General features: G+C 36.0%; 1 protein-coding gene across 6 annotated transcripts in view; it reads right to left on the bottom strand.

Moving 5' to 3' along the window:
* LOC131432461 (uncharacterized) overlaps window positions 1-16,859 on the bottom strand; it is a 567,367-nt gene that overhangs the window by 91,665 nt on the left and 458,843 nt on the right. For 4 of the 6 annotated variants that reach the window (XM_058598750.1, XM_058598753.1, XM_058598749.1 and 1 more), the window contains exon 20: window positions 14,130-14,246. In XM_058598750.1, coding sequence (XP_058454733.1) covers window positions 14,130-14,246 — 117 coding nt within the window. The remainder of the gene's footprint in view (window positions 1-14,129; window positions 14,247-16,859) is intronic. The other 2 variants (XM_058598754.1, XM_058598751.1) reach the window with 1 other exon arrangement.

Genomic DNA, 16,859 nt, shown 5'->3' with positions numbered 1-16,859 from the left:
GATATAACCCCTTACCATGGCCCTTATGAACAATTCGATTATTCAAACACATTTTGCATTCCAGAAATTAATACCGCAGAAATTAATACCGCAGTTGAACATGTAGATGCCAGTACCGCAGACAATTTAAATTTTCCGGCGGATTTCGAATCACCGCCAGAAAAATACAAGATAGGAATTTTATCCCATACATTCAAATTGATACCGAGTTAGGCAACCTAAAATTATTGATAGACACTGGCTCAAACAAAAGTTATATTAACCCTGCAAATGTGAAAAACAAATCAATGCTTAGAACTACTCCAATGTATGTACGAAACGTGAGCGGAAAACACGAAATAGATAAATTTATATTTTTCTCTCCATTCATTAGGGTAACAGAGGTATTTTGGCCACTTTATATATTTTGGCCCACCCAACAAACTTCATGGATTTAATCGATGTTAAGTAATCCATGTTGCATCCATTTGAAGCTAATCACATTAAATAACCTATTGCAGAAGGGTTTTTCAAAGATATTACAACATTTGGTAGATATTTTTACAAAGTGGGCCAAAATAAAATCAATCCTAAAGTGGGCCAAAATACCTCTGTTACCCTACTCAGCAACCTGGAAAATTTTACTTACTCAAGTTTCATGATTTTTTCGATGGATTGATTGGAAATGAAACTAATCAATCCCTAGAAGCCAAAATTGACTGTTCAGATAATTTTATTAAATTCCCTAATTATACAATTTCAATGATGAGAAAATATCCTACAACCTACACATTGAAGCTAAATTCTAACGAAGACGTGTTTGCTGAACTACCTACAAATGCACCGAATGGTGATTTCTATATTGAAACCCCTTACATCCGACGTAGCCGTAGCACCAGGTTTTTACAAAGCTAATAATAATAAAGCCACAGTAATTTTAACGAATCTCACGAACGCAGATGTCAAAATAGACCCGAATCGTCCACTCTTTGCGAAAATTAATAATTTCGAATTTGGCACCCCTCAATTCACAACATTTATTTATTTGTTTATTTATTTATTTATTGAACCAAATCCATGCAAGATAAGGTTTAACTTTACCTCACATTAAAAATTAGTTTATTTGAACCAAGAAGAAGCTTGTAAACTTCTGAAACTTTTTAAAGAATTCAAAAATATTTTCCACTTAGAAGACCAAAATTTATCATTTACAAACGCAATTGAACACCGCATTTCAACGAAAGATGATATACCAGTACACGCAAAATCGTACCGTTATCCTTACTGCCATAAAGCAGAAATCCAAATACAAAATTCAAAAATGCTAGACCAAGAAATTATACAACCTTCCAATAGTCCATGGTACTCACCGGTTTGGGTGGTTGCGAAAAAAACAGATGCTTTCGGTAGGCAAAAATGGCGCCTCGTCATTGACTATCGTTAAATGAGAAGACAATTGAAGATACGTACCCAATTCCTTATATTACCAATATTTTGGATAAATTGAGCAGATCGCAATATTTCATTACTTTAGACCTGGCATCTGGATTTCACCAGATCGAGGTTCATGAGGAAGATATCCCGAAGACAGCTTTCAGAGTCGATCATGGGCACTACGAGTTTCTTCGAATGCCATTTGGCCCTCGTAATGCTCCATCTATTTTTCAACGAGTAATGGACAACATTCTTCGAAAATACATTGGAAATATATGTCTCGTTTATATGGATGACATTATCGTATTTTCCACGAGTTTATAAGAACACATAGAAAACTTAAAGAAGATTTTTGAATGTCTGAAAAATTACAATATGAAGATTCAACTTGACAAGAGCGAGTTCCTTCATAAAGAAGTTTCTTTTCTAGGGCATATCGTAACAGCAGATAATGTAAAATCCGAACCGAACAAATTAAGTGTGATAAAAAATTACCATTACCCAAAAATAAAAAGAGCTACGAGGATTCCTCGGAGTGGTTGGTTACTATAGAAAATTTATTCAAGATTTTGCCCGAATAGCAAGCCATTACCGAAATGTTTCAGAAAAGGTGAAACAATTCAGCATACTAAGGAATTTACGGAAGCCTTCGAAAAATGCAAAAATATTTCAACAAGTAGCACAGTTCTTAAATACCCAGATTTCAGTGAAGAATTTATTTTAACTACGGACGCTTCAAATCAAGCAATAGATGCCGTGCTATCACAAAGAGCTATAGGTTATGACAAACCCATAGCCTTCGCTTCACGGACGCTAACTAAACCGGAAGAGAACCTCACCACTATAGAAAAAGAACTATTGGCTATCGTGTGGATCTGTAAATATTTTAGGCCTTATGTTTTTGGCAGAAAATGTATTCTCTACACCGATCATCAACCATTGACCTATAGTTAGAACCTTAAAAATCCTAACAGCAAACTAATTCCTTGGAGATTAGCTTTAGAAGAATTTGATTACGAGATAAGATACAGACCGGGTAAACAGAATACTATAGCGGATGCTCTCTCGGTTAGAAATTAATGCTAACTGTACATTCGGCTGACACCGACGACAGCGAATTCGTTCCCATGACGTTACACTCTTTAAATTACTATTCTAAACAAATTGTTCTTCAATTCTCAGATCGAGACGAAGAACAGTTAGAGCAAATTTTTCCCCGAGTATACCTAAGAACACTGAAAAAGATAGCGTTTGGTGTTCCTTTTATCATCAAAATATTCAAAGAATACATGAACCCTAGGAAAATTAATTGCACTTACTGTCCTGAACGTGTTATCCCTACCATCCAACTCGTTTACAAAAATTATTTCAATAGATGCAAAACTTTTAAGGTTAGAATAACCCAAAACATTTTACAAGACTTAAAAACCGAAGAAGAACAGGACCAGATTAAAGAAACTGTACACGAAAATCCCACCGAGGCATATGGGAAAACCAAAAAACAATAGCCAGAAAATACTATTTTCCCCGAATGAAGAAAAAAAATCGACAATACATAAAACTTTGCCCCATCTGTAACAAAATGAAGTACGATCGAAACCCATTCAAGATAACATTAGCTGAATACCCAATTCCCAAAAAAAACCTTTAGAGATTGTTCACGTTGATATTTTCATTTCACATCAGATATGGTTCTATCAGCTGTCGATAAATTTTGTAGGTTTCCGACCATAATCCCAATAAAATCCAGAAGCATACCTGACTTGAGAAAAGCTCTTCTTGACTTGTTTAGTCGGTATGGAAGGCCAAAATTGATAGTTTCGGATAATGAGCCATCCATACTGTCTATCGAGGTTAGAGGTTTACTTGATAATCTCAATATTGACATCTATTTCACGCCGTCAAATCACAGTGAAACCAACCAATGGAATAGACGAAAGATTCCATACCACACTGGCAGAAATCTATAGATGCATAAAAGATAAATACGAGAGATTAACAAGTAAAGAAGTGTTATGAATTGCATGCACCCTGTACAACGAGACAATTCATTCAGTGACGAATCTTAAGCCTCGAGAAATCTTTTTTGGCTTAATAGATAATGAAGCAAGACCACTCGACATCGAAGATATGGTTGGAAAAAGAGACCAACTATATGACGAAGTCGGGCTACAATTAAAACGCATTCAGAAAAAACACCTTGAACAACGAAATAACAAAAAGGCGGGTGCGTAATGTCAGAGACATAACTGGATGTCGTGAATACGAAAACAACTTACAAATCCGAATATCAATTAATTGATCAAGGTCAAGGTTTGAGGCTTTATACCACGCAAAAGGTCTGCTTTCATTGACGACTGCTCCACCTGACGGCTGAAGTCCAAATGAGAGCACGACCTGAGCGTTTGAGTTTTGGTACCACGCAAATGGTCTGCTTCCATTGACGACTGCTCCATCTGACGATTGAAGTCCAAATGAAAGCACGACGTTTGAGGCTTTATACCACGCAAAAGGTCTGCTTCTATTGATGACTGCTCCATCTGACGATTGAAGTCCAAATGAAAGCACGACCTAAGCGTTTGAGGTTTTATACCACGCAAAAGGTCTGCTTTCATTGACGACTGCTCCACCTGACGGCTGAAGTCCAAATGAGAGCACGACCTGAGCGTTTGAGGTTTGGTACCACACAAATGGTCTGCTTTCATTGACGACTGCTCCACCTGACGATTGAAGTCCAAATGAAAGCACGACCTAAGCGTTTGAGGCTTTATACCACGCAAAAGGTCTGCTTTCATTGACGACTGCTCCACCTGACGGCTGAAGTCCAAATGAGAGCAGGACCTGAGCGTTTGAGGTTTGGTACCACACAAAAGGTCTGCTTTCATTGACGACTGCTCCACCTTACGATTGAAGTCCAAATGAAAGCACGACCTAAGCGTTTGAGGCTTTATACCACGCAAAAGGTCTGCTTTCATTGACGACTGCTCCACCTGACGGCTGAAATCCAAATGAGAGCACGACCTGAGCGTTTGAGGTTTGGTACCACGCATAAGGTCTGCTTCCATTGACGACTGCTCCATCTGACGATTGAAGTCCAAATGAAAGCACGACCTAAGCGTTTGAGGCTTTATACCACGCAAAAGGTCTGCTTTCATTGACGACTGCTCCACCTGACGGCTGAAGTCCAAATGAGAGCACGACCTGAGCGTTTGAGGTTTGGCACCATGCAAAAGGTCTGCTTTCATTGACGAATGCTCCACCTGACGACTGAAGTCAAATGAAAGCACGACCTAAGCGTTTGAGGCTTTATACCACGCAAAAGGTCTGCTTTCATTGACGACTGCTCCAACAGACGGCTGAAGTCCAAATGAGAGCACGACCTGAGCGTTTGAGTTTTGGTACCACGCAAATGGTCTGCTTCCATTGACGACTGCTCCATCTGACGATTGAAGTCCAAATGAAAGCACGACCTAAGCGTTTGAAACTTTATACCACGCAAAAGGTCTGCTTTCATTGACGACTGCTCCACCTGACGGCTGAAGTCCAAATGAGAGCACGATCTGAGCGTTTGAGGTTTGTCACCATGCAAAAGGTGTGCTTTCATTGACGAAATCTCCACCTGACGACTGAAGGCCAAATGAAAGCACGACCTAAGCGTTTGAAGCTTTATACCACGCAAAAGGTCTGCTTCCATTGATGACTGCTGCATCTGCCGATTGAAGTTCAAATGAATCACGACCTAAGCGTTTGAGACTTTATACCACGCAAAAGGTCTGCTTCTATTGATGACTGCCCCATCTGACGATTGAAGTCCAAATGAAAGCACGACCTAAGCGTTTGAGGCTTTATACCACGCAAAAGGTCTGCTTTCATTGACGACTGCTCCACCTGACGGCTGAAGTCCAAATGAGAGCACGACCTGAGCGTTTGAGGTTTGGCACCATGCAAAAGGTCTGCTTTCATTGACGAATGCTCCACCTGACGACTGAAGGACAAATGAAAGCACGACCTAAGCGTTTGAGGCTTTATACCACGCAAAAGGTCTGCTTCCATTGATGACTGCCTCATCTGACGATTGAAGTTCAAATGAATCACGACCTAAGCGTTTGAGGCTTTATACCACGCAAAAGGTCTGCTTTCATTGACGACTGCTCCACCTGACGGCTGAAGTCCAAATGAGAGCACGACCTGAGCGTTTGAGGTTTGGCACCATGCAAAAGGTCTGCTTTCATTGACGAAATCTCCACCTGACGACTGAAGGCCAAATGAAAGCACGACCTAAGCGTTTGAGGCTTTATACCACGCAAAAGGTCTGCTTCCATTTATGACTGCTCCATCTGACGATTGAAGTTCAAATGAATCACGACCTAAGCGTTTGAAACTTTATACCACGCAAAAGGTCTGCTTCCATTGATGACTGCTCCATCTGACGATTGAAGTAAAAATGAAAGCACGATCTAAGCGTTTGAGGCTTTATACCACGCAAAAGGTGTGCTTTCATTGACGACTGCTCCACCTGACGGCTGAAGTCCAAATTAGAGCACGACTTGAGCGTTTGAGGTTTGGCACCATGCAAAAGGTCTGCTTTCATTGACGAATGCTCCACCTGACGACTGAAGGCCAAATGAAAGCTCGACCTAAGCGTTTGAGGCTTTATACCACGCAAAAGGTTTGCTTCCATTGATGACTGCTCCATCTGACGATTGAAGTTCAAATGAATCACGACCTAAGCGTTTGAGGCTTTATACCACGCAAAAGGTCTGCTTTCATTGACGACTGCTCCACCTGACGACTGAAGTCCAAATGAGAGTTGCGACCTGAGCGTTTGAGGTTTTTAACCACGCAGAAGGTGCACTCTCCGAAGCTGCTAGTCCCACGACGTCTGCTTCCGTCCAACGCACAAGAAGGAATGATCGATTTTTGACCACAATTCCCCTTTTAAACGCAGTCAGTTGATGATATGTGCTTGACTACCTCAAAACCGTCGTCCTTGCGCGAAAAACCCAAACGAAAGTAAAGAGTTTTCCGCGTTGTTTTCAAAGTTTGAGAAAACTTAATTTTTGAGTTGTTTGTGGTTATCTCACACTGTTCAAAATATTATCCCCAATTCCTGATCATATTTTTGATGAAATAGTGAAGGAATTATGTAGCTGCCATTAATACAAGTCGAGATATTTACGATTAAGTTCTGCCCATTCTTCCATATGGCTTATTTTGAAAAGGCACCCCATAGTAAAGTAAGTCGTATTCACGACAAAAACGCGAACATGAACCAGCACTAGAACCGAATGATGAAGTTTTTATCAGGTTGCAAGGAATTCGTAACAAAAGAAAAGCACGGTGTTCGCAATTCGAATGCAACAGGATAACACAAAGACGTTTACTGATGCCTTGAATAGGGAACTGCATAAATCAAAATTAAAAAGAATCAGAAAACACTATTTTCTTTTGCAGATAACATGAACATGATGATGATACTATTATTCCTCTTTTTTCCGCTCATTCAAACCCAAACCATCCAAATTTTAAACCTTTCCCAAAATCCTGGACTACTTGTCTTACAAATAGGAACATGCATAATAAAAACAGGTCACCACAAAGTGTATCACGAAATCGATCTCGATAAATACATACCGCTTATTGATAAATTCAGACAAATCGTTGAGGGACTTAAGATTTTTCCAAATCTCAAAGACCTTACAGATGTATTGAAAGATAAACTTGAAACTGCAGAAAAAAATCACAAAACCTTATATCCAAATAAAAACAACAGAAGTAAACGAGGATTAATAAATGCTTTAGGCTCAGGTATTAAGATGATAACAGGAAATCTAGATGATAATGATCTGATGCACATAAAACTATAGCAGCTTCGAGTTGCACACAAAACAACCCGCAATCATTATACCGTTCGCAGCAATCAAGATAGAAGAAAAGTCTTTGGAAACCAGTGTTACAATAGAGAAACTGAATAAATTTCAAATACTCAACAGACAAAAGTTGGAGTATCTACAAACTATACATTCAACAAAATACCTAATACATACGAGCCTGTCCATATTTAGTATCATTTTAGGGTTAACATCACTCATCTGTTTGATAAAGTTCATTAGACAGAGTAAGCTATTCAACATAGACGAACAATCACCAAAACCAAATTCGGAAAGACCAACCAGTATCGGCCCGGGACGTACCGAACTTGAGGAAGGAGAAGTTAACGAAATGCGCTCACCGTTCACTTATTTCACCTTTTTTGATTTTATTTTTTTATTTTATTTTTTATTTTTTTAAATTTTATAACTATTTATTGGAATATGAGTTAAAATTAAATTATAACGATTTAAATTGGGTCTTCAGCCACAACTGGTGACTTTTCAACCCTATTATATAAATGATATATCTATTACCATGAAGACATCATTTGCTTACGCAATTCTGAGATTTTTGTGTAGGGAAAATTGTGAACCTACTTGTATTGTGTAATGGGGAAAAGAAACTTATATACTAACTTACTAACTATAATACAGAAAACGAATCGATTCAATTGAAGATTGCATCGATTTTTGTCGGAATTTGCTTATAATATTATGTGACATTACATTTGATGGTTCTATATTTGTGAGTCTGTGTAACTCATTTGCACAAAACCAGGAAAGACGCTTCAAAATCATTTTCAGAATTTTATGCTGAATCCTTTGAAGCGTTTTCTTTGTGGTGGAACAACAACTTGACCAAATTTGTACTGCATAAAGCATGGCTGGTCTGAAAATTTGTTTATACAATAACAAATTGTTTTTTAGAAAGAGCTTAGAATTTCATCCAATCCAATTAGAAATTAGATCCAATCTTGAATAATATTTTCACTTCTGATCTTCCAAATTTACCCGTGGTTGTCAGAAATCGCTATTCTGTGACGACACAAGTCTGTTAGCCACAGGTAGAAATCTAAGTGATCTGCAGTCGCCTACAAAGAAGTTCGAATATTTTCAGTGATTATCTGTCAAAATGGAAAATTAAACCATATGCAGCAAAACGCAGCTACGCTCGAAGCCTGCGGAGCACCTGCTCATACGGGTAGCAATCCAGATTTACAATTCTGATAGATAACCTGAAGAGTACGATCAGTGAAATCATTTTGATTAAATAAATACGAAACTGGAAATCAGACATTTTTGCTATTATACCTTTGTACAAAACACTGTCGAATGCTTTTTCTATGTCTAGAAGAGCAACTCCAGTGGATAACCCAGAAGATTTATTTTCTTTTATCATGTTCGTTACAAGTTGATGAGTGGTTGAATGGTCATGACGAAATCCAAATTGCTTTTAACCAGGAGCCTTCATGTTTTTAAGTTTCCTAATAATTGACTTAATTTCATTAAAATTCGTCTCAATAATGTCATCTTGTAATAACACTTGAGTTGAATTATGATCATATTTTAGTGAGACTTCTTTTTCAAAAAGATTCACAACGATCAAATTAAAATTGTGGACACTCTCGAACTGCTGCGCAAGTTTTTGATCTTTTTCGCCATTTGTAAGAAGTATTTGAATTCCTTCCTTGAGAGCTGGAATTAGTTTCTGAGGTTTCTTAAGAACCTTACAAAGTTTCCAGAAAGGTTTAGAATATGGTTTAATTTGTTCAACTTCTTTAGCGAAATTTTCATTTTGCAAAAGAGTAAATCTATGTTCAATTTCTTTTTGTAAATCTTTCAATATGGTTTTCATAGCAGGATCACGAGAACGTTAATATTGTCGTCGACGTGTATTATTCAACCGAATGAGCAGTTGAAGATTGTCATCGATGATAGGAGAATTTAATTTAGTTTGAGCTTTGGAAACTGAAAGATTTCTACCTTCGATAATGTTATGATTCAAATTATCAATTGCTGTGTCGATGTCCGCAGAATTTTCTAAAATAGTTTCATGATCCACATGATTTTCAATGTGAGATCTGTGATCCAACCAATTAGCTCTATGATAGTTGAATATAGAATATATTGGATTAATTATAGCTTCGTTGGAAAGTCTGAATGTTACAGGAAGATGATCTGAGTCAAAGTGAGCATGTGTAATCGGTTCACTACAAATGTGACTATGATATGTTAGAACTAGATCAATTGTAGACGGGGTTTTCACGGAAGAGAAACAAGTCGGATTACTAGGATGAAGAACTGTGAAGTAACCAGCTGAGAGTTGATTATGAAGTATTTTACCATTTCTATTATTGTGCCTACAATTCCACTGGACATGCTTAGCATTTAAGTCCCCTATCACGAAAAATTTAGGTCTATATCTTGTGAGTTTTTGCAAATCGCCTTTAAAGACATTTAATTGTTCGCCGGTGCATTGGAATGCCAATATGCTCCAGCGAGGGAATAAATTTCATGAATGGTTTCAACTTCGATTCCCAAGCTTTCAATAACTTTAGTGTTGAAAGAAGTTAAAAATCGATGTTTAATTTGCCGTTTTACAAAAATGGCAACAGCACCACCCATTCCACTAAACCTGTCAAATCGTAGAACCACATAATGTGGATTGCTTTTCAATTTGACATTTGGTCTAAGAAATGTTTCTGTCACAATGGCAATATGAATTTCGTGAACTTTGAGAAAACTATGAAATTCATCTTCACTCGATTTTAATGATCGAACATTCCAATTTAAAATATTCAAATAATTATTTAACATCACTGTTAAATTTTAAATTCATTATAATATTACCTGCAAATTGCTATCCGATTTGAAATGCTTCATAAGCGTAACTGTCATTAGAAGAAGATGATGACGAGGCCGATCTACCTGTCAATATATTGTTTCGTTAAAAGACGAAATGGAAGGCGTACCTGTTTTTTGCTTTAAATTCGAAGAAATAAGTGCGTTAAAAGAAATAGGCGTGGCATTTGTAACGGTTTTTTGATTTTCTGGTATGTTCTGTAAATTTCAGGTCGTTAATTTGACTTGTTGTCTAAGCGAACGAGCGTTTAAAAATTTTTCCCTGACAGGACATTTCAAATGATTGGATTTATGATTTCCATCGCACTTTGAACATGGAAATTTATCAGTGGTTTCATTCATTGGACAAACGTTTTTCGAATGCGATTTACCACAATTCAAACACCGTATATCCATAAGCCAATTTTTGGTTCCATGGCCGAAGCCTTGGCAACGACGACATTGCATTAAGTTTGCGATACGATTATGCCGTTTATAATGTTCCCAATGAATTTTAATGTGGGAAATGACACGTACTTTTTCTAAAGTTTTCGAATTGTTTACATCACTTCGATTGAAGTGTATTAAGTAAAGTTCATGGGAAATTCCAGAGCGTGGTTTAGAAGTACCATTCGCTCTTCTTTTCATAAGTATTACTTGGGAAGGGGCAAAACCAAGCAATTCTTTTAGTTCATTTCATCAGTACTTTGATCATTTGATAAGCCTTTCAAGACAGCCTTGAAAAGTCTGTCTGATTTTATATCATATGAATAAAATTTATGAAGTTTTCCGGACAAATATCGGATAAGTCGTTCATAATCTTCCAATCCATCAACCAAGACTCGACAGTCTCCTCTTCGTCCGATTTGAAATGAGTCTATTACTTCCGGAAGAAAAGTAGAAAGCGGAATGCTTTGAAGCCAGAAATCATCACCGTCACTGGTGGCATAGATTGTTGTTTCTTCCCAGAATGACAAGCGTCCATTTTAGGAATTTTAGAAGAATTTTCTTCTATGTCACTACAATCGGATTCAGGAAGAATCTCGTAAATATTGTTAGACGGCATAGAATCAACGGAAGGGAAATCCGTCCGTTGTCTTTTATTTTTACATTCAGATTCTATAAAATCGTGAATCGTTATTAGAAAAATGTTGAATAACGGATTGTGACTTATTCCGTATTGAATTATTTTTAGCCTTAGGCTTGTTGCCCTTCCGGTTTGACGCAGTCATTTTTGAAATAAATAAAATTTGAAATTAAATTAACTAGGCTAAATTAGTCTTCCATTAGACTCCTGGTTTAGAAAAGTCATGATAAAGACTGATTTTGTGGTAGTCTTAATAAAGACTGATTAGCTCGAAGAATAGTTTTTTATATAGCTAGCCTTAAAAACGCTGATTAATTTCTTAGTCTTGAAAAAGACTGATTATATTAGAATATCACTCTTTGTACACGGAAAAGCCAGCGATCGCAAAACAACTAAAATGTTAGTTGTTTTTCTGATTTTGATTGGTTAAATTTGGTACAACTAATCGACTGTTATTTTAACTAATCTGTAATTTTTGATTTATCGTGCTGGCAGCTTAGCAACGACCACCCAACAAGTAATGAAACGTTTCAGTTGAGCAATGCCAAACACCCTGAGCGAACAATGAAACGTTTCAATGAGATGTCACTCGTGCAATTGAGCAAAAACACAATCTAAGCAAAGTTACTTGTATGCATGAAAGCAAAAATGTCTCAGTTGCTTCAACCAATTATTCAGTTACTTGAACTTAAAACGCCAATTGCAATAAATATTTTTTACTGTTACCCTCTTCGGGGGGCAGCTAATCGTTCACTGCTTGAACAACGAAAATTTACCTAATTAACTGCTTATATCTTTATCACTAAACTCACAAAGGATATAGAAATGAACCAAAAGATTACAATTCTCAAAAGGAAACTCATCAGAAAAATTGTCACACGGAATTAGGAAATTTTTCCTTCACTTGCAGAACGGCTCGCTTGTAAACCTAATGCTACAGATACACTTTCAAGAAAATACAAATAGTACCACTTCACTTTAGCAGCAAATTTTTAAGCGTTAAGCGGTTTTAATAACATTGACATGAACTGTCCTAGAATACATTACTCTCAGATGAAATTAAATCATTTATATTGTAGGAATATCTATTTAACACAAGGAAAACTTGTTTTACAATTAACTGATATATTCGTCTGCATACTTTCACTTACATAAAACGATCACTACGTAACTAACATAAATGACGTTCATTTACCATTGAAAATTTTCAATATGAAACGCTTCTGGTGAAATGAAGAGGTTTTTTGTTCTGCCTATTGCTGTCTTCGTTCTCCACCAAGTGACAGCATTTGAATACAACAATTTCGGTTACCTGAATGGTTATGTCAAAATCAACAGATATGTTAGTTAAATCAACAACATTTTAGTTGTAACAACCAGGGCGTGAAACAACAATTGCAATATTGTAATTTTGTGATCTGCGGGTTCTCCGTGTATAGCATTGAGAAAGGCTGACAAATTGTTAGTCTTTAAAAAGACTGTTAGTGATTCAGGTAGCCCTGAAAAAGACTTAAGCCTTGAATCAATGAAACTCTAGGTTGCTAGAAAAAAATCCAGGAACCAAGAGCTATACGCGTGCTGTGCGAACGACTGTTCAACACCGACTAACTTATTTCAACTTTGTCAATAACCGGCAATAAACATAACATAAACATAAAGTAGGGGAAAGTGTTATAAAGCGCCCCTGCTGGCCAAAACGCCCTCCTTCCTTTTTTAAGTATTCAAGACTTTTCTAAACAAAAGTTTTATCTCTAATGTTATCTTTTCGTAAGATCTGTCTGGTATGCAAGTTTGGCAGTTGTGGTTTTCTGGAAAATATGAAAAAACTAAAAATATCATTAGATAGCATTTCGATGTAAGGTTTTGATTCGACTAAACAAGCATTTTAATCGTGTAAAACGTCTAATGGCAGGTGGCAACTTAGTAATTAACTTTCAGCAGTGCTAAGCCATTTCTTTGATATACGAATTTTCTCATAACAATCACTCTATGGACATTATGCCCCACCTTCGATTCAACAGTATGCTTCGAGTTAAAATATTGTTTTAAAGATTTATAATGGTTATTAAAACAAAAAGGAGCGTTGGGAGGATAAAAAATATTGGTTTCCAATTGTAATTGATTGATTATGCAATTGATTTCTGATGCAAAGAATATCTTCTTTATGTGCTTTTCTTCTATACCGACATTTCAAGGGGCATATTGCATCATTGTTGTGGAGCATACCACTGATTTGTTGTGAGGCATATTATACGGTTGCTGGGGCATTATGCCAACGGCAAGCGAAAAAACTGAGAATGTGGTCGTTTTGGAAAATGTGTTTGTATCAATCAATTCTAATCACTTCTTCCGAAATCATTGAAAATTATGTTCCTGTGACGTATTGCAAAGAAATACATACATTCTCGAAGAAAATATATCAGTACATTTAGAAATATCTCAATGTTTTCTTAAGGGGGGAATATTATAACACTTTACCCTACACCAGCAGCAACGCCAGCTTACAGCATCGGATACCAGCTCAGCAGTTTACCATGTTTTTATAAAGAATCTTTTCCAGAGAATGTAGGGACAAGTGAGGCCTCTGTAAACCTATTCTAAATTATAAAAAATCACTTTTAGTCTAACCGTTGAACAGTACAGTTTAGTTTTTTAAAAACCAGATCCATAACCTGAATAATTTAATTTATATATATATGTATATATATATATATATATATATATATATATATATATATATATATATATATATATATATATATATATATATATATATATATATATATATATATATATATATATATATATATATATATATATATATATATATATATATATATATATATATATATATATATATATATATATATATATATATATAAACGATTTTGGGGGTCTTATTGATGAATTGTTACCTTTTTTACCTGTATAGGCATGCCTTTTTAGTCTGTCGTACAGATCATCTTTTGTTCCGTACAAAGATGCGTTGGACCGTGCCAAGGAATTCATTTTTCCGTTTGTACCATGAAGTCCTGAAATAAAAAACAAATTGGTTTTCAGTAATTACAATACAATACACGATAAATCACAGTTCCTTTCAAAACGAAACAATTGGCAGGTTCACACATAACCACTCGAGTTCAAAATAATACAGAATTAATAGAATAGCTGGTGAGGCAACTGCAGCTCCCTACGATTGAAGTCCAAATAAAAGCACGACCTGATCGTTTGAGGCTGCTCCTAATGAGGACAGAAGTCCAAATGAGAGCATGACATGCTTTTTACATTAAATATTATATTTATTATCAATTTTTGTCAACATTTATATACAGTGGTTACAATATTTTAGTGATACAGTTCGTAACTTAACATCCATAAAATTATCTGCTTAGTCTATGTTTAATTTTTTTTAATGTTTCAGTCCTACATTGTTAGCGTCTTTTATTTCATGTTTGAATTTATACCGTTGAATTTGTATATTTTTATCTAATTAACCTAAACTAACATAACCTGATTCTAGCTATAGAACGCTCTAATAATGGCATGTTCAGAAGTTGAACATTTAGTTTTGAACTTTTTGTGTGTGTTTTCGAATTTCTGCTCGATTGTTTCTTGTTCAGCAATTGTATGCACATGAGAAGTTCTAGTCCATGGAGGTAGATTCAGAATCATTTTAAAAATTTGTTTTTAACGACTTGGAGCTTATTTTTATGACATTTTGCGAAATTTTTTCAAACTGAAACTGCATATTCAATAACTGGATAAACTATTTGCATATAAACAGCTAGTTTGTCTTAAGGCGATAATTTAGATTTTCTGTTGATCAATGAGTAGAGAGATCTCAATAAAATGTTGCATTTTAAAACTATTTTGTCCACATGTGACCTAAACAGAAACTTGCTATCCATGGTCAGTCCTAGATAAACTGCCTCATTTAACCAACCTATTTCAGAGCCATTTATTTTATTTTCTTATTCCCAGGTGGAAAAAGTCTGGGGTATTTAGATTCGGAAAATATGACAGCTTGAGTTTTAATTCCGTTGATGCATATTTTCCAACTACTGAAATAATCAACCAGAACATCCATTCCTCTATGAGAGCATGACCTGAGCATTTCACGCTTTATACTTGGTTTGTTCTTATTGATGTTGGTGGGAGAACCTCACCTTGACATCCAGTTCCGTCTGAAGCACAAGAAGAAATGAACGATTTTCATGCATTTTTTTGCATAAATATCTGTTTATTAATCTTATTTTTGTGTATTACATCAACGTTTTACAGTACAAGTGTTTTGACCCTCCGGACTTTCATCTCTGTTGTTCATACACGGATTAAAATTTAGTTCCGGCACCATGATTAAAAATCATGAAATCATGAATCACGTCTATCATGAAGAATAAGTCATGATTTCATGATCAAAACGATTGATATCATGAACAATAACACATCTTTCATGAAAATTTTCATGATATCAATCATTTTGCTCATGAAATTTCATGAGAAAACATTGTTTATGTTTTCATAATTAAAAAATCATGGTATCGGCAATAGATATTTACCCGTGTACGATATGCTATTAATAATAAGTGTATTATGTCGTTTAAGCTTGAGAAAAGTGAAACTGACCCAGGGTCGTTTCAACAAACACTTTTCACGAAACTGTGTTAATCTCGCACTTAGAAACGGGGGTTTGAGCAAACCTGATATAATAACCAGGTTTGAAACTGACTCTATTTCCAGTTCAACAACGTTAAAACTAGGTTCGAAACGAGCTTCAAACAAACGGTTTGACTGCATTTGAGGTGGAAACTGGGTTAGGTTTGGCATCAAGCGAAAACGACACTAGTTACTCGTGTTTTACTTACTAATGTTTAATCATAATATTTATTTTAATTATTAATCAAATATCTACCTACTTATAACTATCCCTAACCTAATACGTACAAATTTTGAATTATTTGTATTACAGAGATTAAGCACACAAGCACTTCAGTAGTCCTTGTCCAAGGGGAAAGATTTATAATCATCTTTTATTAATCTTTAATCTTACTTTGAATACGCTGAAGCCTTAGTTTGTCAGTTTTCGTTTACGTTGACCCCTGCAAAAAAGACATCGACCCCAAGAGATCTATATCGACCACTTTGGGAACCCCTGGTTTAAAACCAGAAATTTAAAATATATCACAAATTTCGAATGAAGAGCTGGTGTATTATTGATTCGGAAAATCAACAACTTTTAAATTCGTTTATGTGAAGATGTCCGAACGACGAACCGCTTCGGCGAAATGAGTTGCTCCCAAAAAAGGTTACGCGGCTATTTTTTAAACTTCCAGAGTAAGGCATTCCTAATGCGAAAAGCTTCGGGTTTTGGTCCGAAGGTATATATAAGCAAATTAAATGAAGTGATGTTTTTCACAGTAATGTCAGCTTAGATAAGGGTTCAACAGTGCAGCACAGTGGATAAGCTCGTGAAGTTGGAGCTTCAAAATTGTTCTAAGGAAATAGTTACATAAATTAATCGCAGAAAACTATTCCAAAAACTAATACCGAAGAATACTTTGCTTTCCAGTTTCGTTTATATGGTACATAATCTCCTAGAAACTGGTGTACATAGAGTGGGAAAACAGAGTCGTCTAAATCTAGTA

This window comes from Malaya genurostris, chromosome 2, assembly GCF_030247185.1.
Source record: "Malaya genurostris strain Urasoe2022 chromosome 2, Malgen_1.1, whole genome shotgun sequence".
Taxonomy (NCBI): domain Eukaryota; kingdom Metazoa; phylum Arthropoda; class Insecta; order Diptera; family Culicidae; genus Malaya; species Malaya genurostris.
Note: the sequence above shows the minus strand (reverse complement) of the source record. Positions and strands in the feature narration are given on the sequence as shown.